The 27331-nt window shown below is 26.7% G+C and overlaps 1 protein-coding gene, 1 long non-coding RNA gene and 1 other non-coding gene across 4 annotated transcripts in view; 1 reads left to right on the forward strand and 2 right to left on the reverse strand.

Moving 5' to 3' along the window:
* CCT2 (chaperonin containing TCP1 subunit 2) overlaps nucleotides 1-21139 on the reverse strand; it is a 29192-nt gene extending 8053 nt beyond the window's left edge. Inside the window, exons 1-8 of one of the 2 annotated variants that reach the window (XM_043055091.3) lie at nucleotides 21073-21139; nucleotides 18376-18510; nucleotides 18066-18183; nucleotides 10305-10494; nucleotides 8270-8472; nucleotides 5777-5961; nucleotides 3937-4084; nucleotides 262-614 (exon numbers count right to left, since the gene is read on the reverse strand). In XM_043055091.3, coding sequence (XP_042911025.1) covers nucleotides 262-614; nucleotides 3937-4084; nucleotides 5777-5961; nucleotides 8270-8472; nucleotides 10305-10494; nucleotides 18066-18183; nucleotides 18376-18510; nucleotides 21073-21075 — 1335 coding nt within the window. In that variant the 5' untranslated portion in view covers nucleotides 21076-21139. Of the gene's footprint in view, nucleotides 1-261; nucleotides 615-3936; nucleotides 4085-5776; nucleotides 5962-8269; nucleotides 8473-10304; nucleotides 10495-18065; nucleotides 18184-18375; nucleotides 18511-20801; nucleotides 21004-21072 lie in introns of those variants that run through there. The other variant, XM_087151734.1, reaches the window with a different exon arrangement.
* On the reverse strand, nucleotides 16731-16802 carry LOC122272064 (small nucleolar RNA U54). Its single transcript, XR_006226769.1, has one exon. It is a non-coding gene; the product is annotated as a small nucleolar RNA U54 (small nucleolar RNA).
* A 122-nt stretch (nucleotides 21140-21261) lies between the features above and the next one.
* On the forward strand, nucleotides 21262-24949 carry LOC147804039 (uncharacterized). Its single transcript, XR_015429209.1, has 2 exons — nucleotides 21262-21358; nucleotides 22188-24949. It is a non-coding gene; the product is annotated as an uncharacterized LOC147804039 (long non-coding RNA).
* The last annotated feature ends 2382 nt before the right edge of the window (nucleotides 24950-27331 follow it).

Genomic DNA, 27331 nt, shown 5'->3' on the forward strand with positions numbered 1-27331 from the left:
AATTTTTTTAATTATAATTTTACAGTGTTGAGCAGAATCTTGTATGTCTTAACAATTTAAAAACTGGTTGAAAGAATGTGATTTAACGTTTATTTTATATTCACAAATTATGAGTAATTTTTGCACAATTTTACAAAAACGGGCCTTTCACAAAATGTCTGGATAGACTTTTGAGTTCAACGCCACAAGCTTAATATTGGTGCTAAAGCTCTTAACCAAATAAGAAAAAAAATATTTACACTATTAAAAGAAGTGTAATACCTGTAATAGAGCCCTAGCATAGGCCTCCATAGCTAAGGATTCTTTTCCAGGAGTTTGAGCAGCTAAAGCATTTACATGCCTGGCCATAATCATTTCAGTGCAGCCACCTCCAAGTACAATTAATCTTTCACTGATTGTAGTGACTAACACACAAAGGACATCATGCAGAGCCCGCTCTGCTTCATTTAAAATTTGTTCTGTGGCTCCTCTTAGAACAATAGTGCAAGATTCACTCACAGGAAGTCCAGAAAATTTAAGTACATGGTCTTCTCCAAGCATTATTTCTTCGATTTTACCACAAGTTCCAAGCTTGACAGTTTCACATCTTTCAATATCAGACACAATTTCACTACCTTTATTAAAGAGTTTTTTATTATTATTATGTTTTTAGTAAATTAATGCAGCAAGCTTTTTACTAATTTTCAAACATAAGAAATGTTTGATATAATTTAAAAAGATGACACTGATGCATAAATTATTTAGATATGTTTTAATTCTGAATAGGAAAAATTAAAAAATCAGAACAGAAAAGTAACATACATACACCAAGCTATATAACAATATTTTGCAGTTCCAATAAATCCGTATTGGATTTAATTTGAGGTCAGAAAAACTACATTATTTGTGAAGTTTGCTACTGTTACTTTTTTTAAAATGTTGTGACTACTACTTTGGAATTGAAGCACTACTTAAAGGAGACGAACTTACGTTAAACGTAAGGGAATAATTGAGAAATACTTATTAGTGTTTACATGATCCAACATGTTTTTCGAACATTTTTTTTTTCCTTTCGGAATTTATTTATTTAACCTTCAACTTTTTTTGCCTTTCTCTACATTAAGGAATAAAAAATTATGAATTATTTGAAATTTTTTAATTGTTTAATGCTTTTATATTTTCTTTGAGAAATTAAGTACATCAAAAACAGTCCTTTCCTTTTGAAATAACATCTATGTTTCATTTGTGTACATTCACATTGCATGTGAAAGGGTTACCTAAGTGATATTTTATTCATGATTCTAAATGAATAATTCCTGTTGATGCTCAGCTGCAGTCACATGACCAATTTCATTGCATCCATTGACAAATCCATGAAGATTTGAACCGATCAAATTAGAAAAATTAGTTATGTTAGAGCCGTAATTCTTTTCTAAACTAACACAGGGTTGCCACTCAAATCAGGAAAAAAAATTTCATGTGTTTCCCCTGTTCATATTATACACAATATATTAAGAGGAAACAACAATTATTGTGCTCTTGTGTGAGCTATATTAGGATAACTATATTTATTAGTTTCAATTGCTGGAAAAACAGCTGAACATATTTAAATAATGCTATAGTAAATGAAATAGTTTAGTTTAGCTGAAATATCACGGTTAAATATTCCATAGATTACGCTTTGAGTGGTCACCATTTTTTTAAAAGACAAAAAATAAGAAACAAAATTCCCTGTTTGTAAAGAAAAAAAATCAAAATTCCCTGTTATTTCAGGTGATTTTTAAATTCCCTGTATTTTCCAGGTTTTCCCTGTGGAGTGGTAACCCTGTAACAGCAAAAGTAATTGCTAGGAATCGCTACAGACTGTTTTTAGCATTGCACTACCTACTACATTACTTTAAAAAAAAAGTAGCAGACTACACTATATAAAAGTAGGGACTACAGTAGTTTCATTACTTGTAGTATGCTACTTCTGACCACTGGATTTAATGATAGTTTTATCTCAACATAATAAAATTCTGTGAAGCAATTAACTTGCATAAAACATAACCTTAATACCATTTCTTCCTTAATGTTCCTTTTTCTATATATCAGAGAGCTTAGAAATCCCACAACTTTTAGTTTTATGTGAAGGTCATAAATGTTACACCCCAGTAATTGCAACTCTCAATACCAAACAAAAATCTAAAAATATTTGTAAAAAAATTTCTAGCTAAACTATTTTGTATTATTGTTCTTTAGAATAATTTATTTCTTATTATTCTTCATATAATTGGTTGAATTAACCCTTAGGTTAAATATAATATTTAACAAACCTTATTTTATGTAGAAGCACCTGCCTAAAAATTATGCCTAATAGTTATGAAAACCTATATGCGTTAAGTATTATGCTATAATCCCTTTACTACAGTTTGCATAAAATTGTTATAAAATATTCCTTATAATAATTAAAGGTTAGATATTACTGACAAAGCTATCTTGATAAATGTATTAAAATCTGGATAATTTTATACAGTTAAAGAGTTCCATTTATAATTTAATTGGAAGTACAATAATACACATATTAACACAATTTAAAATTGGCACATTTTCAGAGTTTTTACTATTTAATTCTATATCTAATACAGTGGAATCCTGATTCACATTTTCTATCAAACAAATGTAATAAAAGTGTGAAGAAACTGTAATATCAGGTTCAATAAAAGTATATTAATAAATAAATAAAACTATATTTTTGAAAATTGACACTTACAAAATGGAAAAACTATTGGAAAAAATTTCTAATCCTTCCTATTTTTAGATACCATTTTAAAATATCCTGCTACCTCAAAACAAATATTTACTTTTATTTTTCATTCCGAAAATATTGTTTTATAGTTTTCATGATATGAAACACATGATCAATGATCAGATCAAGATCTTCTGGAATAGTTTCAAACAGTTAGAAACAAGAATTTTTTTTCATCGGAAAGAAAGAAAAAAAAAAAAAAAGGTAAGGAAAAAATTTGTGTGAGCTTTGCAGAGAACAGAAAAAAGGATTTTGATCTGTTAGAAAAATATATAAAGTGGAATTTTTTCTTAAAAAGGGTAGATCAAAATGTGGGATATTATATAATTTTCGGTATTGTCAATTTTTGTAAGCTAATATTGCAAAAATGACGTAAGAAGTTATAAACATATGAAACGGACAATGAAAACTGGAGTTCATTGTAATAATATGCCTGAATTTCCCGTAAAATAAAACAAAATAAATAAAATATGAATGTTATTTTTTCGAATATTTGTAGCTAACAAAACTTCATAACAACAAATTCTTAGAAAAAAAAAACTTTTTTACTGCTCTACCATAAGAAAGTAATTTTGCGAAAAGACCGTAATATTAATATGAAAAAAATCTTAATAGTCGGCATCTTTGCATTTATCAAGAATACAACATATAAGTTTAATGATAATATGTTAAAAAAATTCATAGAATTTTACCATTATACTCTTGCAAGCTAAATTTAGTTTATTACAAAAATCCAGAATAAAAACTGATATTACAACTGATATTGATTAATTCCATTATAGTTTGATAAAATAACTATATTTAAAAGTTTACCTAGCATTGAACATTACTGTTTCATAAAAACTTGTTGGGGCACAAAAAATTACTGAATTAAGTGTTAAATAGAAATTGGAGTTCATAAATTAAGTAGAATAGATAATTGTTCCAAATCGGTAAAAGGAAAGAAAAATATACAGAATAAATTATATAAAAGAAAATTTATTTACAAGTAAATTTATTTAAAATTGAACTTAATCAAAAGAATACATTAAAAATAACAATGTTACTGATACTTTCTAACTGGTTTAAACTATAAAACATTAAAATTACATTCTATAATTTACTCGTATAATAAAGCAAAGCACATTTAAAACCTAGTTCGGTTGCAAACAAAAATGTAAAACAGGTACCTGTAACAAGAGCTAATCTTTCAACACCATCAAAATCAGCATGCTCAATTGCCATTACACCAGCATCAGCAAACAGTTGTTCAGGATAATTATAAATCAACTGCCTATTTATAAATACATTTATGTTATGTTTCAAAAAGGCATCAACCTGAAAAGTAGAAAAAATTATTAAATTATAAATGCATTAATTTATTTGCCACAAACAAATACTAAATAACATAAATCATTATGATAAATAATAGCTATATTTTAGAATACCAACAACATATCTTTATAAAAAGAGCAAGTATTTTTTTTAACCATAAGTAACCTCCTAGATACCAACTATACATTTGTTAGCCTTTCAGCCACTGACAGGTGGTCACTAAGTCATAAATGATAACAGCAATGTAAAGTAAAATATTATAATTTTTAATTTTATTTGGAAAATCAAATTTCATATTCAAAATATATTAAAGTGGCAACTAACCAGACAAAGTTGCAGAAATTTTTAGTAGAATTCAAATTTTTATTGTCATGAATTTATTGTAATTTAATAATTTATATACATATTAAGAATAAATAACACAGAAAATAGTCATTTGAAGAAAAATTATAATTTTTTTTTTTGATATTGTTACTATATAAGAGTTGATTGACACTAAATAAATAAATCGAAATTTCTATTAAAGAAATTTAATTAAAACAAAATTAAATAAAATTATTCATTACGATAAGACTGTTGGCAAGAAAAAGATATGATAATGCTTATGAGTTTTTCTAACATCAGCTAGATAACAGTTTTAACGCATAATAGATTGAAACAAATTGGGTATGAATAAAAAGCTAACACTCCAGAAATTAAAATTTTTAGCATGAAATGTGAATTTTCTAATGAATTTTAGGTTTTCTGTACTTAGAGGGTTACTCTGGTATCTTGTTTCACTAAATAAAATAAAGAAATTAAAAGGCAAGAACACAATAATACTGTACTTCTTTTTTATTTTTAATATGACGCTTAGATTAATGGCTCATCTAAGAAAGTTCACCTCACTTTGAAATATTAAATGATTACTTTAAATTATTCAAATTAATTATATATTAATTTTCAAGAAAAAACTACACCATTGGATTTTTATCAGATTAGTTAGATAATATAAAAATGCTCAAAAAACTAAGAATAATAATAAGTAAAATACAACAGAAATAGGAAGTGAAAAAAAAAAAAAAAAACAATTGCAAAAAAAAAAAATCTGGAGGTACAAAATAATGTTTCAAAATAAGCTGATAAATATTTGGATTAATTTTGAACAAATATTACTTTTTCACTTTAACAGGATGTCAAAAATTAAAACTGTGACGACAATCACTAAGAAAAAAAATTCCCTGACATTTCCAGACTAATTTCATCAAATTTTCCTGATTTTTGTAATTGATGAAAGAAACTTTATTTTCAATTATGCCTTGTTCTTAAATATAAAACATATTACAAAATTCATACTTGCTATCAGAACTGTATTAATTTTAAAAAGTTCTTTCAAAACCAATTTTGTAGTAAAATCTTGTCTTAAAATCGAAGTTAAATCCTTTTCCCTAACTTTTTGGCCATTTTAATTCCTTTAATTTTTTTTCAGATTGATGAAATTCTCAAACTTTTCCATATTTTCTGTTTTGTGACTGTCCCAAATTCAATTTGTTTTCACAAATTTTTTTGTGAGATATTAACAAGCCACCTTCAAATTTTAAATAAAATTTTACAATAATTTTATTTACAATAAAACAAGAATGTCTCACATTAAAACAAATTTTAAAAAAATTATGTAAGTCTGTGATTTGCTCTTTCAGCAAATGTAAATCTTACCTTTGCCTTCATTTTTTCATTTTCTATTAATTCCATTTCTCCTAACTTAGCCACTGAGTCCAAAGTGATTCGTGAACCAAAAACTTTAACTTTATCAGCATCCATAGGTGTATTAGCTATGAGGATTCTTGCATTTTCTACAACTTTAGGTTGACCAACACCAGGTTTTTTATCCAAAAGAAAGCCTATGAAAAGTATACATAAGATTTACTTAAAAAAATAAATAAATAAAATATAATTTTTATTGAAAATAGATTTCAAAACAATGTTAACTATTTTTCATATTTCATAATAGCATCATACACACTCACAAACATAATTTATTATTTTGTTATTCCTACAGCTATTGATGTTGACAAGAAATTTTTTAAAGAGCTTCCTCTTACTAAAATAAACAGAAGTATGAAGGTTTCATAGAAATAAACCTATTTTAGTGATATGTATGTAGTGAAACCTCTGCGTTGCGACCTCCGTTATTTTATGACCACTTTAGGGAGGCATAGAGTTTTCCCCATAGATTTAGTGTTGAAGAAAACATTTAACCCTTTGTAATTCAAACTCTGATTTAAGAAATATTTACCCGGATGTTAGAATACATCATATTAAGAGTGTAAAAAATAATGAAAAAATTAAGACCTTAAAATTAAAAATTTATTGATAAAAAGCATTTGTTGAACATCTCCAATATCGTGAAAAATAGCACTAAAATTCCAATATAATTCAAACTTCATGTGAAAAATTTTGAAATTGTTGTTTTTATGGTAACAAAGTCTCACACCACATCTTTCAATCCCTCCTTAGCCAAATATACAATCAAGGGGATTGTTGTAAAAAAATTGTATATCCTGCAATTATGTCGTGGAACAATTCTTGCTTAACGCATTATAATATTGGTAGCTGCACCAAGACTTGGTTCACCCGAGTTTGCAATATTTTCTTTACCTGAACTTGGTTTGATTTTACAGGTAAATCCAGCTCATTATAGGATTGAATTTTCAGATATGTAACGCGGCATGTTGCAGATATGTAACGAGGTGATACAAAGGGTTAAGAGAGACCATCACAAACCTTTATTCTGCACCAAATGTGAAAAAAAGTTCAAATAAGGAAACATGAAAAAATATCAAGACAAAAAATATTAAAAAAACAAATTAGATTTAAATGTATTCAAAATATTTATGAGTGGATCTTATATAGACAGCTCTTTTTGACAATCGAAAATCTCATGTTCCAGACAGAGTGTACTAAAGACGATATCAATGATTTATTCTTAGAGCTGAAAGTTAAATTAAAAAAAGAAGTTATTTTTAGAAAAAACTAAGCATTTAAAACAAACAAAAAACATAATTGCTTACTTATTTAAAATAGTTCTATCATTCATAAGCAAATTTACTTTTACACATAATTATATCAGTAAAGGTAATTTTTATTGAGGCTAAATTTTATTCCTCAATCCGGTTTTCACGATGCCAGCCAACACAAGTGGAATTTCCGCATCAAAAAAATGACGCTGAAATAAAAGTTATTATCGCTTTTACTGTGGAACAGAGAGTGGTCGCTCCTGAGAGGTTTCACTGTGTGTGCATACCTATATATACACACAGAATTTAACACTTTAATTTCAAACAATTCTCAAAATTTGCATTATACTCGATTAAGTTAGTTTTTAACATCTTAACGCGGTATAGCCATTTCTGGCTCTTGCGCCAAAAACACTAAATAACTAACTAAATTTAACATCTTAACAACCTTTTTCACAAAAATTTACTGTTATTTTTTCAATGGCATTATCACGATATGCTGCCCAGCAGTTTCAATTTCAAAATATCTTATAAGCCATTCCACTGTTGTGATACATTCAAATTAGTAATATTGCAGTAAAAAAAAAAAACTTTGTAATAAAGTATACTAGTCAAAAATACCTTTGCGAAGTAAGTACATAAAGTTTTATTCATATTCACATATAAAAAAAAATCTGAATAGAAAATTACCATTTCTGATGCGTAACTACTCAATAGTAAAATTTACAATTACAGCTAATTGGAAAAATTTGAACTAGTTAAAAGGAATAAATCTATAATGTTCACCTAACCTTACAAATTATTCTAAATTAATTTTCATAGCATGTACTAAATAATAAAATAAGTCATTTTGAGGGAGAAATCAAAAATGAAATCATTGGAAGAAAATGTGTTGTATTTCACTACCTTTCAAATTGAATATAAACTTATGTTATCATGAGATAGTAAGGGTCTCTCAATTAAACTTCTCATAACTTTAATAGTTTGAACTTGTGATTAGTATGAAATGAAAATACATTTCCTGATACTTAAGCTTTAATCTCTATAGCATAATAATCAAAATTTAAGGAATAAAAATAAAAATTACGCTTTTAAGACTACAATTGAAAGTTTAATTCTTCACACATAATTTGTTAACTAAAACCATAGTTACAATATGCAGAAATATGACAAAAAGAAAAACCAAAATTACCATCATCCAAAAATGAATCTGTCAAAGTTCCACCAAGTTTTTTAATGAACTGAATAGCTTTCAAATCAGTAGATTTATTTAATCGTTTGACAGCAGCAATTGCAATCTTAGCAAAGAAATCTTTGTGTTTATTTAGAATCTTTGAGCTCAAAGTCGTACGAGCAATGTTCATTAGATCTTGATCAAATTGTTCAGCATCAGCACTATAAAGACAAAGAAAATGGGGAATCTGTTAATTAAATTGATATAACCAAAAAACCTACAAATGAAAAACTTTGCAGAAGAGTGGGTTAAGAAATAATGAATCTTTTTTTTATGATATTGTTCTTAAAATTAATTTCTTTTTAATTAAAAAATGCAGTTTTAGTTTGAGAAACACAACTGATCATTCGTTTCAAAATGCCAATTATTCTTTAAAGTTTCCCCCAAGAAATATATAACTTAAACAAATAAATAAATTTTCACAGAAACTTTTTAACTCGGACAAAGAAAAACATTGAAGGAGATAATTAAGATAGCCACAAGCACTCATGAAAAAGTTTCTGATTTTTCCAGACAATTTTGACCGATTTTTGTACCCAGTGATAAAAATTTTATCATTTAACATTTAGCTATGCCTCATATTTACACATAAAATGTATTACAATAAACTAATAATCTTATTAAAGTTGAAAATAAATTTATATATATATATATATATATATATATATATATATATATATATATATATATATATATATATATATATATATATATATATATATATATATGACTATTTTCTTTAGAAAAACATTGGACTTTCTGGTACCCCAAACTTACAATTTATTTTTCCTAACTACTCAATCAATTAAATTTAACTCCCAGACATTTTCAAATTGATAAATCTCCCTGATTTAACCTTGTTGTAAATTTATCATGCACAAAGGAATTTTGTCTTAAACCTGACTTTTATCAAAGTCATTCAACCCTTTTTACAAGTTATTACTCCAGTCATTTCATTAGGTTAAGTAGTTCAAAATTCCATTAACCATGTTATTCCAATTACATTAAACCACTGTCCATGTGCGATTTCAATTAATAATATTTTTTATTTCAGATGGAATTGCTTAATTGATTCAAAAGTATCGCATAAACAAGATGCAGCTACAAAAATTAAGCCCTAAAAGTTACATTTTAGAACTATGAGCTAAAACATATATTTTTTTATGATCACTATAATAATATAAGAAAGCAATTTTTTTGAAAAAAGGGAAGAATGTTACAATAAACATAAGTAAAGGAATGTTACAATGAACATATTTTCCTGTTAAGAAAAACAAAGTACTGAATTTAGAGTGGTAATGTGCTTTAAGCATCTTTTTTTTTTTAAAAAACTAACTAAAATGTTACTTTTGTTAATGTTGCACTTCAGTCATTTTTCAAGAAACAATTATTACAAGGTTAAGAAAAGACTTTGGCAGTATAGGATTCAAGTAACCATTCGCGACTGCATTATAAAACATAGGTTATAATTTCATAGTCTTAGAGGAATCCAAGACTTGGTGACATATTTCAATAAATATGGAAAATATTCTTGAAAGAAAGAGGAAAAAAAAAAAAATGCTAAACGACATTGCAAGAGTATTTAATTTGACCATTAAAAATAGCACGTCTTATGATGATATGCTCTTGACAAATCAAATTTGAGATAAAGAATTTTTACCCTTGTTTTGACTGTAGAATAAAAATTGACAGCAAATAACTATATTTATTATTCTTTCACCTCATTTTTCAAATGGAAATAGATTTATATTTGTTCTGATTTTCATACATTTTTATTAATTTTCATCGCCTGTTAATTAGAAAACAAGTAAAAAGGAAGTTGTGCAACGTCATTTCAAGTATTGGCAATGTTGATATACGTTTGTGCAAGGAGCTTGACATCCAATTGGCGTGTAACTAGACGCAAACACGCTTTGTCCTTAGATATAATGCTTTTCTTTCTTTCTTTTTTTTAAACTTGCAACAAAGTATAGATACATTTGTTTATGCTTACCTTCTATCATATGTAAAATTAGTCATAGCAGATTTTGCTTCTTTAGCTGCTTTTCTCCATCCAGATATTATAGTTTGTGGATGAAGTCTTACGGTTATCAATTTATCCGCTTCTTTTAGAAGTTCCGAAGCAAGAACAGTAACTGTTGTTGTACCATCCCCCACCTCGTTATCTTGAACCTTTGACATTTCTAGAAAAAAAAAATTATTCTATTACTTAGCTTCAGAGGTTATTTTTTGAATTTCATTACAAGAATAAAAGATTATGCATATAATGGACACACACACACATATATATAAATACATGCATACACAAAAGGATAAAAATAGCAAAATTATAATAAAAAATGCTGTCTCATCAACAGTACATACCTCTGAACTAAACAAGTATAGGGTTTTGTTATAACAATGTGGCAAACAGCATAAGCAGTAAGCCACGTTGCTATCATGAGACCCTATACTTGTTTAGTTCAGAGGTAAGCATTATTGTTGTTGGCTGCTGATGAATTACAAATTATTATAATTTCGCTATTTACATCCTTTTACATATATATCTGCTCTAATTTATGTCGGCAGCTTTTGCGTGTGTATTTTGGAGTATAATAGCTTCTTAAAATATTTCTTAATACTTTGCAAACTTTACTTCACTATATATATATTCAAAATTTTCCTGAATACTACTCAGACGAGGTAAAAAGGAATTAAGAAATAAAACACATGATTATCTGCAACATATTGATTAAAAATCAGATTTCTTAGTTATTAGATGACAAAACTAGAATAGAATATTTAATTTTTATTTCTAGGTATAAATCTGCAATCAGTAATAAACATAAAATAAATTTTAAAAACTGATTCTAAATATAATTGAAATATTTGAGAAAAAAATTGTGTCTAAAACCTGAATAATAATTCTATTAAATATGCATTTAATAAAATAATTGAAAATTATCTAAATATTAAAATGAACTAGCTGGTAAAATGAATTTTTCTTCAATTTTAGGAAAAACATACACATTTATTGGTATACAATTTATCATAAGCTTTCATATATAATCAGGGACGGTCCATGCCGATTTTCAAGTGTAAGAAAAATTTTTTTATTACCCCCCATACATTAAGGATAATAAATATGTACAGAGTATAAATAATTTTATTTTATAAAAATGCGGTACAAACTATTTAAATAACGTACTTTTATTTAAATTCGATAGAGCAAAAAAAAAATATCCTACCCTAAGCAATTTCAGAAGACCAATCAAAATATTAGATACCTATATCATATTTACATTTTTATCTACTTATCATTTATAACTGGTATTCTCAAATGAAAAGCAAGTATTGTTTGTATACAATTATAAACCTTACCTTTTTATATTTTGAGATTATTTTATTTGATAATGATAAAAAAATTAGATAATAAGGTATTGTTTCCCTATATATTTCAACATAGCAAAATACGAAATATGAAATATTGTAAAAAAATTCAAAATTGCTCAAATGTTGGATTATTCAGGTGTATACAAGCGTTTCATTTAAAAGTTTCTTGCTTGTTTACGTAAATTCATTGCTAAATATTTATTACATACATTAGTACATTTCTTCATTTCATACATCCACCCCTAGAGATAATTTTTTACATGGATTGTCTTGATAATATAGCATGTCTTGAATAATTGTGTGACAGTTGATGAATAAATGTAGGACTATCACCCATCATAATTGACTGACCTTACACAGTCTGATTTCCATACATTCTGAGCATTATAACATTTCAAAAATGCCTGTTCTTGAAATTTTGCTCCAAAATACAGATAATTTTTATCAATCCGACATTTAAATTTTGCAGGCTAGATAGCAAAAGATTTTTTAAAATATTAGACTAGATATTTCTTTAGATATTAGAGCAGTCTTAAAAGCAGCTTCCTGACTTGTGGTCAACCAAGAGCTATGAACATGGGTGCAAGTTGGAAAAAATGCCAAGACTGAAAATTTTTTGACTGAAATACCTAACATAAACAATACCCCCTCGACATATGCAAACTATCAAAGAAAGCTTTATCATAATACATCAAATTTAAATACTGTACAAAAAATATTTATTCATCTGTCTTTTGATAAAATAACAACAGGACATAAAAAAGTAGACCAATAACGTAGACCTAAAAAATATTTTTAAGGACAGAAAAAAAATATTTCCAATTTCCGTCTTCGAGTCAGTCTTGTTTCCGTCTTACTTCTGTCCGCGGACATTTTCGAAAGACGGAAATCCGTCCTGGGGACGGAAGACTTGCACCCATGGCTATGAAGAATAGGTTGTTCACTCAACAAGACACAACCACAAAAATGGATAAATGATTAAAATAGTTCAAACAGAATGTGGGCAAAAATTCACATATAGTATAAAATCAGGTAAATGAACTTATATGGCAAACTTAATTAAAAAGAAATATATTAATGCAAGTACAGTTAGCTCAGGATAGCGTATACATTTTCGTAACCATATAATATGGGTCTTTCTGTTACATATCATCACAGCTGAAATTTTAAAAAAATCCGTAAACTAGACAGAATACAATCAAAATTTAATCAATTAGTATATTCAACAAATCTTCAGAATAGGCTCCTAACTGATCAAGTGCTACTGTTCACTCATCAAAAGACAGCCACAAAAAGTATGATGGTTACCATTTCAAAAATTTATGTACATATGTTATGTACAATCAAATGAATAAGCACAAACCTAATGCGCGAAGAGTATCGTAGTATTGCAACATAAAGAGTATCATATTGTTGCTTGACAGCCTGTAGTTAGCTCAGGATAGCGTATACATTTCCATAACCATATAATAAGAGTCTTTCTGCTACATATCATCATAGCCAAAATTTTATTTTATAAAAATCTGTAAACTAGACAGAATACAATCAAAATTGAATCAATTAGTATATTATTCAACTAATTTTCAATATAGACTTTTAATTGATCAAGTGCTACTGTTCACTCATCAGGAGACAGCCACAAAAAATATGATGTTTCCCAGTACAAAAATTTATAACAAATGTTATGTACAATGAAATGAATAAGTACAAACGTAACATGAAAAGCATTGTATTATTGCAACGTAAAGAGTATTGTATTGTTGTTTGAGAGACTGTACAGTTAACTCAGGATAGCGTATACATTTTCGTAACCATATCATGTGGGTCTTTCTGTTACATATCATCAAAGCTGAAATTTTATAAAAATCTGTAAACTAGACAGAATACAATCAAAACTTAGTTAATTAGAGTAAGATTGGACTAATATTCAAGATAGGCTTGTAATTGGTAAAGTTAGCTCAGGATAGCGTATACATTTTCGTAACCATATCATGTGGGTCTTTCTGTTACATATCATCATAGCTGAAATTTTATAAAAATCTGTAAACTAGACAGAATACAATCAAAACTGAATCATTTAGTATATTATTCAAGATAGGCTTGTAATTGGTAAAGTTATCTCAGGATAGCGTATACATTTTCGTAACCATATCATGTGGGTCTTTCTGTTACATATCATAGCTGAAATTTTATAAAAATCTGTAAACTAGACAGAATACAATCAAATCTTAGTTAATTAGAGTAAGATTGGACTAATATTCAAGATAGGCTTGTAATTGGTAAAGTTAGCTCAGGATAGCGTATACATTTTCGTAACCATATCATGTGGGTCTTTCTGTTACATATCATCATAGCCAAAATTTTATAAAAATCTGTAAACTAGACAGAATACAATCAAAACTGAATCATTTAGTATATTATTCAACTAATATTCAAGATAGGCTTGTAATTGGTAAAGTTATCTCAGGATAGCGTATACATTTTCGTAACCATATCATGTGGGTCTTTCTGTTACATATCATCATAGCTGAAATTTTATAAAAATCTGTAAACTAGACAGAATACAATCAAAACTGAATCATTTAGTATATTATTCAAGATAGGCTTGTAATTGGTAAAGTTATCTCAGGATAGCGTATACATTTTCGTAACCATATCATGTGGGTCTTTCTGTTACATATCATCATAGCTGAAATTTTATAAAAATCTGTAAACTAGACAGAATACAATCAAAACTTAGTTAATTAGAGTAAGATTGGACTAATATTCAAGATAGGCTTGTAATTGGTAAAGTTAGCTCAGGATAGCGTATACATTTTCGTAACCATATCATGTGGGTCTTTCTGTTACATATCATCATAGCCAAAATTTTATAAAAATCTGTAAACTAGACAGAATACAATCAAAACTGAATCATTTAGTATATTATTCAACTAATATTCAAGATAGGCTTGTAATTGGTAAAGTTATCTCAGGATAGCGTATACATTTTCGTAACCATATCATGTGGGTCTTTCTGTTACATATCATCATAGCTGAAATTTTATAAAAATCTGTAAACTAGACAGAATACAATCAAAACTTAGTTAATTAGAGTATGATTGGACTAATATTCAAGATAGGCTCGTAATTGGCAAAGTTAGCTCAGGATAGCGTATACATATTCGTAACCATTTCACATGGGTCTTTCTGTTTCAGATCATCATAGCCAAAACGAAAGACGAAAATCAATCCGAAAATTAGAACGTAACAAAAATAAACAGCAATCCAAGATTGCAGTCATTACTTATGTCTGTAACACAGCGTATATTGACAGGTGAAGCATCATGCCAGACAAAGAATACCCGAAGATTACCACAAAAATTAAATAAACAATTTATACTATAAATATAGCTCTTCAAATAAAGTTTGAAGTGGACAAAAGAAAAAGCAACTGCAATTAATCAAACAAATAGCAATTGTATATTAAAGCCAGAATACATTTCAATATTAATAGTAAAAATATACTGATCTTTAAAGCGTATTTACTATTTAGTTCAGACAACTGGATTTATAGAAAAAGTGCCTAACGAGAATATCACTAATGATATTACTAGTAAAAGCTAATTAGTTGAAAATATCACAGAAAGAATAAAAAGTTGCATTAAACTTCTTTTTCAAAATTAAACATATGTAGAAATGACACTATGTCATTCAACAACAGCAGAAATAAACAAATAAATAAAATAAAATTATTGTTTAAGGTATACTTAGTTTTTATCAGAAAAATTTGTTAACAAGATATTAATATTAATGCATTTATTAAATAGAGATATGATGGGGATCCCACAAATAATTTTCAAAATTCTGTTCAAAACTTTACTGTCATTTCAAACAGATAATTGTTATGATTGTTTTAGCAAGGAATTTGTTATATGCTTCACTTTGTATGTTACAGGAAACAGGTGGATACTTTTTGGTTGGTGGACTTACTAGTGAATAGGATAAAGAAAGTAACTTTATAATGAAACCCTTAGTGCAAGCTCAAGATAGCAAAAATATATTTGTAAAACCATACTACTTTGTTCTTTATATTTTAGTCAAAGGAGAAAAATAACTAATTATTGAAATGGAAATTTTCAACTTTCAAAGTATATATAAAATACATATAGTGTAGACACCACAAACAATAAACTGAATTCAAAAGAAGAATTTAAACATAAAAAAAATCTATGAAAATATGATGCAACAAATATATCAATGCTCAGGATAGCGTATATATCTTGTTAACCATATCATATTGATCTTTCAGTTTTCTATCATCATAGCAGATATTCTAGAAAATTATCAAATAAAGCTAAAATTTATTTAAGACACATTCTGCTCTACCTAAACCCTATTAGTGAGTAGTGTCGTTAGGTTTAGAATTATATATATTATTTCAATGGAAAATAGTTATTTCTTTTTAAAAAAAAATTCTTTAAACTAGATTTTAAAGAACATAGCCTTACAAAACTACTTAAGTCAAAATAAAATTTCTAACATACTTGCACTGATATTATTAATTAATCTTAAATTACCAGAATAGCATTAAAAAAGTCTTTATGAGCAAGTGAACTGCACAAAGACATAACTACGTAATTAAAACCAAAGTATCAGCTTAGGATACTATATTATATTTCAACAATTTAAAATGGTCTCGTGTTTCCTACCTACCTCATCTTAAAGAGAGAAAAAAGTAAATAAATAAATAACAGTCCAACTGTAGAAACAATATATTTTTTAAAAAAAATATACAAAAATAAACAAGACTCAGTACAAACGCCATTAACCATATAATATAGGTCTTTGTTTTCTATCGTCACAGTAGTAATTAAAAAAACATATATATCAAAAATTAATTCATAAGACAACATTCTATAATATCTAAAAATAAATAGCAGACTTAAGTTCAAAAATCAATCAATCAAAAAAAATTTATTCACTTCCATTTTTTAGTACTTAATTCAAAATAACATTGCCAAAATAAGTTATTTGTATTGCATTATTTCCCATGCATGAAAAATTAATAAGGCTCAGGATAGCGTATACATTGATAACCATATTTAGTTGGTCTTTTTTTATTTTGTCATCATAGCCAAAATAAATACATAAAAAACAAAGGAATAATATTAATAAAGCAAAGAAATAAAGTAGGCAAGGTTGATAACAAAATCATTACTTCACAATATCCATGTTGAGGTTTTTTAAACTTTAGAATAAGGCTCAAATTTAGCAAAAGTGCAGATTTGTATTGCTGGGGAAAAAAAAAAAAAAAAAAAAAAAAAAAAAAAAAAAAACAGAATCATAACTAGTACGAACATTAGCAAAATGCTTCAAACTGCTAGCAATAATGAGGAACTTACTGTCTTTATTAAAAATTTACACAAAATGACAGCAATCCAATTGCTTCAAATCCAGAATTTCTAAGTATTTTTGCATTAATCTTGAACACTAAGGGTGCACAACCTTTTCAATAACCTTCAACCTCTTGGCCATGGAATAAAAGTGTAAAAAAATAAATATTTTCATTAAAGAATATTTAAAAAGGTTTAAACAAAACCATTGTAGTAAATTTTTTTTTCTGGCATTAGACTTCAGACATTATTTCTATTTCTTGAATTATTAGAGGTTTTATAAATTTAAATAGGAAACTTTTTTTTTGTTTTTACCTAAAAAATAAAAAGAAATCATGTGGCTGGCAGAAAGTAGGTTGTGCACCCCTATTTAAGACCATAATGTATTTTTACTTGTCATACATTTTCAATTCATTATTTTAGATTAACCCCCCGCTTTGTCGCTTCAATGTTAAGTGTCCCACATTTGTCATATCTATCACTCCCAACAGCAGGAACTCAAACTGCATGGAAAAATTACTTGCAAATAATAGACCCGTAAGAAGTATGGTTTCACTGTAGCATGTATATACATGTTTTCAGTTGATTATCACCTTTTTTAAAACACTTTGTAAAACTCTAAATCCTCAAAATTCTGATTAATTAAAAAAGAAAGTTAGGAAAATTTACATTACATAAAATTGACAAGAAAAACCGAGTCTGGATAAAATATGTTTCTCTTTTCTTTTTTTAAACTTTAATACGCATTTTAGATTTTTCCATTTAAATCATCTCCAACCAAATCTAAAAACATTGTAACTTTTTTAATGTTACAAATATAATTCATAAGTTTAGTACAACATCAATAAAGCAAAACAATGATAATTTGAAAAATCAAATAAGACAAGTGTAATGAAAGCAAATATTGTCATTGCTATCTACAACAAATACATATAAAACCAATAAGTACAATCAAAATAAATTTAAATAGCTTTTATAGCATGTCAAGTAACAAACTCAATGCTTACCAACTAAGATTTTTGCAGCTGGGTTATCAACACCAATTGATCTAAGAATTGTAGCACCATCATTGGTTAGTTCAATAGTACTTCCCATTCTTTTTGAATCCGAAACAAGAATTTTATCCTACAAGGATGATAAAAGTTGAATAAAAATATGCTTTAAATATCTTTTAACATTGAGAATTATAAATGTTATATGTATGTTATTGAATATAAATGACAAAAAAAGCTATAAAAACTTAAAAATTTCCTAATTTTAATTTTACATCTCGGAACAAGGCTTAATCTTTAAAGAATTGATGTAAGGTAGATTTACCATTCCTTTGGGACCTAAAGTTGTTTTTAGAAGATCACCAATTGCAATTGATCCAAAGATGCATGATAATCTGGCATCTTCTCTTTTTTCTTCTTCTGTGTCTCCTTTCAAAACACGTACTGGGTTTAATGATGTCTGAAATTCAAATATACAGATTTAGAAAATTGTTTTATACATCACATATTAACTGATTCAGGAATTTTTGTCAATATACAAGTTTACTACAACACTGTTTTCTCGAATCTTACCAACTATTATATACCAATAAAAATTTAAAAGCATTTTTCAGCAAGTCTAATATGACTGTTTACACCCCTTTCAAAAAAGTAAGATCACAATACAAAATGCTGAACATTAGAACCATACTGTATTCAGTGTTCTCCCTAAGTGTTTTCGGAAGCGTGGCCGATCTCGCTTGCAGTAAGATTGTTATAAAAGTGCCCTCCTTGAATTCATTGTAAAAATAAGCCATCATCTCTAAAGAACACTGCTTTTTGATTTTTTCATGAAAAGGTTTTTTTAACTACCTGTTTTAATAAAAGTCTATTTCAGATTTATTTATTGAAAATTATTTAGCTTCAACTTCTAATTTTATTCCTTCATTTTAGTAAGATTTTTATGTTGTCCAGTAATATAGTTAAAATTGGCATGATATTCGGCTCCAAATAGGGAACCGATTATTCGGAACCATCGCTACAAAAAACCGTTTTTTAATTGTTAAACCAAACTAAAAAAATATATATATTTGGAAATAATCTTAAAAAGAAAAAACGATGACGTAATACAATAAATGATTATTTCCAAAATGATGGTAAGGTAAACATCTTTCAAAAAAGAAAGAAAAATCCTAAAATCTTATGAGGAAAAAAAGAATAGTGGGAAAATTTATCGAATTTCGTTCCGGTTTTCTGATATCCGGATAGCGGGTTCTGTACTGTATCTATTGGGGAATTAATATAATACATAAGATATTTATAGGGGAGGACAGGCACAAAATAGTATAGAGGGTAATTAAAAATTCTAGAAAAATTCAATTACATAATATTACATATTATAAATTTTCACAGTGGTCAGTCAGTCAGTGCCCTTTCAAAACCCAAAGCGTCCACATTACAGTGAGGAAAAACCCATTTTTTACTCCTGAGGATAACTCTGCTGTATTAGCAGCTTGTGTTTAAAGGGAATCTTCCCGTATTAGTAAACACTTGCACTTTTCCTTAACTATTCTCCGCTTTTTAGAATAAAAATTTCCTGACAATTCTAGGTTTTCCATGGCCCGTGGGAACCCAGTAACAGCATTGCAGAATATCTAGTGCTAAAGTTATTTCTAAACATGAGGATACAATTATCTTAAATAAGAATATAACCACAAATTTAAATCTTGCAGCGTCTATTCTTCCTTAAGGATATTTTTTTGTAAGTTATCAGAACACATCACTTGTATAACAAAGCTTTTTGTATTATTAACTTCATCAAATAAGACACTTAACTGAAAGTTTTATTTAATTGGGATGCAGAAACACTATTATAGCATTTCTCAATAGTCATACAGATACTTTATCATTGTAATATAAGAATATGAATTATAATACTACTTATTCCACAAGTTGCATAATTTTTTCAGTAATAAAACAAGCTTCAATACATATTCTAATTTTATTAAATGAACACTCAATATTTAAAAGATCACTTCATATTTATGTAAAAAGTAAATTATTCTCATGCAAAAAATAAAACAAAAGCAATTATGAGCAGAACGGGAAGATTTGGCAACTTCGGGACAGCCACCCACGAGAGACTAATAAAAGACATCACAGAAAGGGACCAATTTGAAGGGTATAACTTGCAGCCACCCCTAAGCAAACATCTACATGATTTGATTTCATCAAAAAAAAAAAATTAACAGTTTAAAATCAATTTAATATCATGGCAATTGTAGTTGGCGTAACAGATCACAATATAAAACATCCCCACAGATAGAATGTATGAATTATTAATTACTTTTGTGTATGAAATATTAAACTAGAAGTTCAAATTTAAAGTCACATTTAGGGTTTTCGATTTGTTATTAATGATGCTGTGTAACAAAGAACCTATAGGTTAAAATAAACAGCCTCAAACTATATTTACAATCACAATATTGATTAGAAACGATAAAAAAATATGTCTTAGCAGTTTAAGAAATCAATTAGCAGTTTAAGAAATCAAACATAAAAAAAAAACGCAAAAAAAAAAAATTCTCAGGTGTGGCTCAATTTTTTTTTTTTTTTAACCACACTATACCTTACATACTGTAAGCTTTATAACTACTATATTCACCCTAATAGACACAAAAATTTCGCATCTATGATTTTCAAGAGCCCATTTATATGCAAAATTAGTTGAGTTAATAATTAACAGGAAAAAAGCTTTTATTAAATTAGAACCTTAACTATATAGTATGTTAGTCATTATTATAAGGTCAATATCATGTAAAAATTTTAAGCAATTTTTAAAACACATAAAATAGCATTAATTTAAATGGGTGTGATTTTGTATTAGAAATTTCTTCTGTCATGTCAATGGAGCCGGCACACGTGCAAATAAAAATAAAAAACTTGACTGTTTCTGGTCAAGAAAAATTTCTGCAAAGCTAAAGCACGGTATTGAACAGAAAGAATAATACTTTTATGAGATATTGTAAGACAATTCACGTACCATTTTTATTTTAAGCTGTTTTCACAAATGAGTAACAATTTTCAATAAAAGTAAACACATGAAAGAATTCTGAGTTTCATAGATATAAGGAACCCGTAAGAGGAAGTGAAGGTCCCATCTTCCCGGTGGCAACGAAAAATGGGTTACTTTTTTCAATCATCGTGGCGACTTTTTCTATCTGTTAAATCGCCACATCGCCAGTGTTCGTGTGCATATTTGTTGTGATGGCTTGCTAATTTCACGTGTAGAAATTTTGCTGCATGGGATAGATAACTAATCTGTTGTGGTAAATAAAAATTATTAATATATTAATTTTATGTAATCATTTTATTTATTATTAGCTAATTAAATGTGAAAACATTGCATAAATGTTTATATATTACGTTCTATAATGCGTGAACATCATTCTCGTGTTATTTTTCAATGAGAATGAATTTTATAATGCATTTATAACTCTACTCTACTAGAAAATTATTTTTATATGCTTAGCATTAATTGATTGAGTGGTTATTGTTTAAAATATTCGTTAAATAGTTTTTGCTGAGGAAAATTTCTGATAACCTAAATATGTTTTCATATTGGAATATTTATTCTAACGAATGTTTTGATCATTAAAAATGTTTTAGTAAAATCAGCGTTAATATAGCGAATAATAATTTTAAGAAATTATATAGTTTGTTATTTATGTATAATAATAAATGAACTTATATGGAGATAAATGCTTGTGTTTTGTGCTGTTTGTCATTAGAATACAAACAGCACATACTAAATTTTATTATACGATACTAAATTTTATATTATGAATAGTTTATAATAAGGAATATTAAAATATGAAGGTTGTATTTAGCTATATTAAGAAAAGGTGGTGATTAAAGTAACGAGTATTTTAGATCTACAATTCATCTTTATATATTTCTAAATTTCCTAGCAACTATCATAGGAATTGTATGCCTTGCATTCAGAATTGATAGATGAGATTAATGTATTTAAAATAAATTAGTTAACTCTAAAAAAGAGTAACAACATATTGAGATTTTTTGTCACTGTGACAAATTTATCTCTTTTGACGTAATTTTTTAATACAAGTATTGTTAATGTTACTTTTTTTTCTCTAGTGGTTCATGATTTGATTCATATATAGGAATGACTGGAAGCACGTCTGTGTACCACATACAGTTGGCTGATCGTGGAGAAGATAAACTTGGTGAAACAATAGCTAGAGAACTGCCTATTTGGATAGTTTATTAAACTTTCTATATAGATATTTTTAAAATGGTTTTCTTTTTATTGTTTTTTCCAAGTTCAGCATGACAACTAAAGCTCACTTGCAAACTTAACTAGATGTTAATTACTTTCTAGGGTATGTCATTTATTAACATTTTCAAGTACTTAAAAGTTTAAGAATGCTGACATTACTATATTATGTACCTCTTACTGCAATTAATATTGCATTGATGACATCAATAAAAGTTAAATGACACTGACATTTTTGTAGACTCCCGAAACTGGTAAGTTCCCATTTTTGGGTTAAACATTGCAGTTTTATCAAAATATTTTTAGTTTAATTTTGATCTTTAAAGATATTAAAGTTTTCCGTTATGCATATATGATCAACTTAACTTCTAGAAATTTTATAATATTTATATTGCCAATTATTTATAATTTGCCCTTTATATGGATATGTTTATAAACATTTGGAGTTTTCCTTATTCTCCCTTTGTTAGTTGTGTGCATATAATCATATGAAATGTAATTCGAAGTTCTGATTTTCGCAATTATTAAAAATTTAATTTGCAGTTTGAGAGTAATGTTATGGTTATTGTTTCTAATAAAAATTTAAGTATTGTTTTTAAAATTGTGCATGATTAAATGATCAAGTTATTGATGATAATTTAAGTTCTTTAACTCTTGTAATGCACATTCATGCATTGTTTCTCTGGTTCATTTTAAATTAAAGCTGGAAATACAATTCTGTTAAAATTGGTTAAATAGTAAATTACAATTCTATTATAAATTATAGTAAAATGTAGTTCATTATTCAAATAAAGTTATTGTGGAGTAAAAGTACAGTTTGTTAAAAGTGAGATTAATTTTGTGTATGAAATGAAAAAAGCACATATAATGTATCAAACAAATGCATGATCTTATTTCACAGCGTACATGTAAACTCCTCTCATCTAGCATTTTTATATGGTATCATTTTTGTGTAATGAGCCTTAGTAATGGGATAAAAGTTATATATATTGTATTTTATGAATGTTTTTAATTGTGTAAAAGCTAGTTATTGGGACATCCAGGGGCATAACTTTTTTTCTTCTAAAATGTTCAGAATTTTCTTTTTAAATAAATTAATAAAATCTTTTAAATATCTTTGATTGATTAAATGCCTATTAATATTGAAAATTATGAGTAAACATAACACATAATATTTCGAGTATGTTGTCAATTTTAACTGGAGAATATTGCAATTTTTCTATTTTGATAACTAGAAAAATCTCTAAAATTCCCTTTGTGTGAAATATTTAGTACATTCTGCTACAATTATCATAAAATTTATATTATTTCATAAAATCTACTGGATTTTTTCATATCTATGTTGTCAGCTATGATTTCGCAATTTTTCAGAGGAGAGTTTCGTCAATTTGAAATATAGTTATTAAGGTTTATACTTATGTGTATGAAACATTTTTTTTCTTCGTATGCTGGAAATTTATTTAAAGAGGAAAATCTATGCAATGAAATTCTATAAACCACATTAACTGTTACAGGTGTAAGCAATAAATATTTCAGTTAAAATTTCTGCAATAAAGCAAGAATAATGAGCATTTTTCATAATTTGTCTAATTATTTAGGCAATTTAGTTCAGAACTATATTTAGGTAAATGTATTTCCTTAAATATCTTTCTATTTTTAAGTCTACTCTACTTGGTTAAGCAAACTGAAGTTGATAAATTTATTGTGTTATGTTAGTTGTAATGTTCTCGAAAGTTTTAAAAAAAAAATTCTGTTAATGCTTAAGCACATATTTATGTGTCTAAATATTTGAATCTTAAAATTATATTAAGCATTTTATATCTTGTCTTTCTCAGACTAATATTACTGTCATGCTTAGTAGGTAAGTTTAAAGATAAGTCCAATGTTCTGTATGACACAAAATTCTATAAAATGCAAAGACACATGTTTTAAGTTTTTTTTTTTTTTAAGATATTGTTTTAATAAACTTTGAAAAAGTTACTATTAATCCTATAAGTAATATTTTAGAGTGTTGAACGCCTAATTAAAATTATTCATAGGCTTTAAATGAATGGCAAATATTATTCTGAATTTTTGTTTTATTTTCAATTGCACATTATTTGTGAAAAAAAATTCTTTTTTTTTTTCTTTTGAAAACCCAGACAAAATTTAATAATTTTCTCTTCTAAACTAGTTTCTTTAAGCACGTAAAATATAACGTTAAAAATTAATAAAATAGATTTTCATATAGAATTATTGGGTGAATTATGTTAAACTTCCATTTTTAAATTAGATGTTTATTGTAAATGGCAGTTTCTTGGATTGGGTAGATTTACATAATAAGTTTTTTCTAGCCTGACAAGAGCTTACTGGTACTATTTGAATGTAATGTTTGAAGAAGCTACCACTAATTAATAATTTTTAAAGCCGTCCTATCAAGGAAAGAATCCTTATGTGCAAAATTCTTATTTATATTTGTTATTTGTATCTAAAACTATTTTTTGTATGCTTATTAATACATTTATTTGAGATTATGCATTTAGGTGAAGTGTATTTAAGTTGTGATGTCTGTCTGCTGAAATTTCAGAAAAATGAAAAACTGTGCAACTATTTTATTAAATAAAGTTTTAAATTGTTCATATAACCAGTAGTAATTTTGACTTCTTTCATTTATTATAGCTTCGTACTTAAAAAAAATTTATTGAAGTAAAAATTCATACCCAATGCAGCTACGAGAAGTTGATTACAGTATCTTTGTACAATAAATAAATAAAATTAGTAAAGATATTTTATATATATATATATATATTTTGTAAATAATGCTTAAAATATTTAATTCAAAAAATCTGCTGAGATATGTTTTGAGTTATCACTTTTGAAATATGAAAACAGTGTGTAAATGTCAATTTGCGATATCTACCAACTTAAAATTCTACACTTTTAAATTTTATTAATTTTTATTGCAATTTTTCAGATAAATTTTCTATCCTATTTCCTTTATCAATATTAGTGCATTTAAGCGTTTGATCTTCAGGTAATGAAGTAATTTGGGAAATTCTATACAAAATGCAATCAGATCCATTAAAATGGAACAATTGCTCAGTAATAACTCTACTTGGGACAATTTCTCTGCTTCTGAGCAAAAATTTAACACCTAGAACACTTTTCAGAAGAATACAAAATACTTATAAAAAAAAAAAAGCATAATACACTCTGAAAATAAAGGTTTTACTTTTTTCTTATGGCACATTTCAATAAAATTATTTTTTCTCTTGTGAAATAATGGATGTGGAATTTTTTAAAATAGCCTTGAAATATTTGAAGTATTTTGTATGCAATTTTTCTTTAATTTATTAAAAGTAATTAATTATGATGTTCTAAAATAAATTCAGGAAACATTTACAAGTTCAGACCATATATATATATACAGCTGATTTTTATAACCATTTTGAGTGTAAAAGGGGTTCTCTAAATCTTGTTTTTAATTTATAATTTTAGAATTGTTTTCAAAAATAAAGCCAGAATTAACATTAGCGGTCGCAGATTACTTTTCAAACAAGGAAGAAAATAAGCTTTTTGAAATCTGGTGAATCATCATTGAGGAAAGCAGGATTAAATTTAAACGTGATATTCAAACATTTGCCTTTCACATCCTCCCGGTTTTCTTAAGCAAGTTACCAGATTTTATTGTTTTAAAATTTCGTATTAATGATTTTTCAGATTTTCATAACGTTTCTGCGTTAGTTTTGTTGAACTTTATTCATGAGTTTTCATTTAATTTTGCGCATCCTAAAAAAGAATATTAAAAACTGTGGTATCGGAGCTTCTTATATATGAGCTTATCAAAATATATGATAGCATATATATAAAAACTTTAGCTCAAATAATTAAGTAAGATTACAAAGAGTTTTAAAATTTCGTTAAATATTCTTCCCCAAACCATTGAAACAAATAAATTTTCTAAAAATGTTACTATTCCGTTCTCACCTTTTACCTGATGCGTGTAGAAGATTCGCATCATAATATATATTTGTAATTATTAGATTTAAGATATCAATAAAAACTAAGAAAATACTTAATTATGGATCGCATTTTTCTATTATCCTTTGTATTTTGAAGCATTTTGCAATCTGATCCTTTCTACATACGCTGCTGCTCCAAATTATTTGACGGTCTAATAAAGTATTTTAGAATACATTCGATGCAAATGTGTCAAAAAATTTCACGCGACGTATAAAATTAACCAGTAAATAAATATAAAAAAGATATTTTGTTTCATATTAACTTTATTTCAACAATGGTTAAAAAATATAATAAACGCAGCGGGAACAATTTTTTAAAGAGGCATTTTTTTTTTTTTAGAAACTAGTTAATTTTAGATAAATAATCTCTTTGTCGAGAACAATCAAAATGTAAAAAAGCTAAATACAGTTTTTTTTTCATTCATAACTTATTTCCAAACAGTTTTGAGAAAAATAAAGACGTTTCATCTCATACATTTATTATTTAACCGTGTAATTTTTAGATATGGAATGTCCTTAAAAGCTAAAAGAGTAAAATTGCATAATCTGCCACTTAATATTGTTATGCATTTGACGCAATCCGGTCTTATAAAGTCGAAACGAAATTTTTTTAAAGTTATTTGATAATGAAATAAAATAGTTTTCAACACCAGCCTTTGCTGAAATTTTAAAAAAAAATCATACGCCATATTTCACACTAATTAGTAGTAAAAGAAGGATACATCGTGTGAAATGGAAATTATTAGTTAAAAATTCTAAGAACATTTATCATAGGCTATCAAGAAATTAATCCTTGAAACAAATCAGAATGTAAATTTTGAATTCGATGATGCTGTAAGTAATTTAAAATTATAAAAGAAAAAAAATCAATATTGAACTTTTGATTTCAACAAAGGTGTCTTTAAAAATTATTTCTCTGTATTAATGGAAAATAAAGGTAATTAAAAGAAAATTTATCTTTCGTAAATAGCAACTAACTCCAATTATAAACTAAATAAATGCAA

This window comes from Parasteatoda tepidariorum, chromosome 9, assembly GCF_982258835.1.
Source record: "Parasteatoda tepidariorum strain Cologne lab strain chromosome 9, Ptep-v5.0, whole genome shotgun sequence".
Lineage (NCBI taxonomy): Eukaryota > Metazoa > Arthropoda > Arachnida > Araneae > Theridiidae > Parasteatoda > Parasteatoda tepidariorum.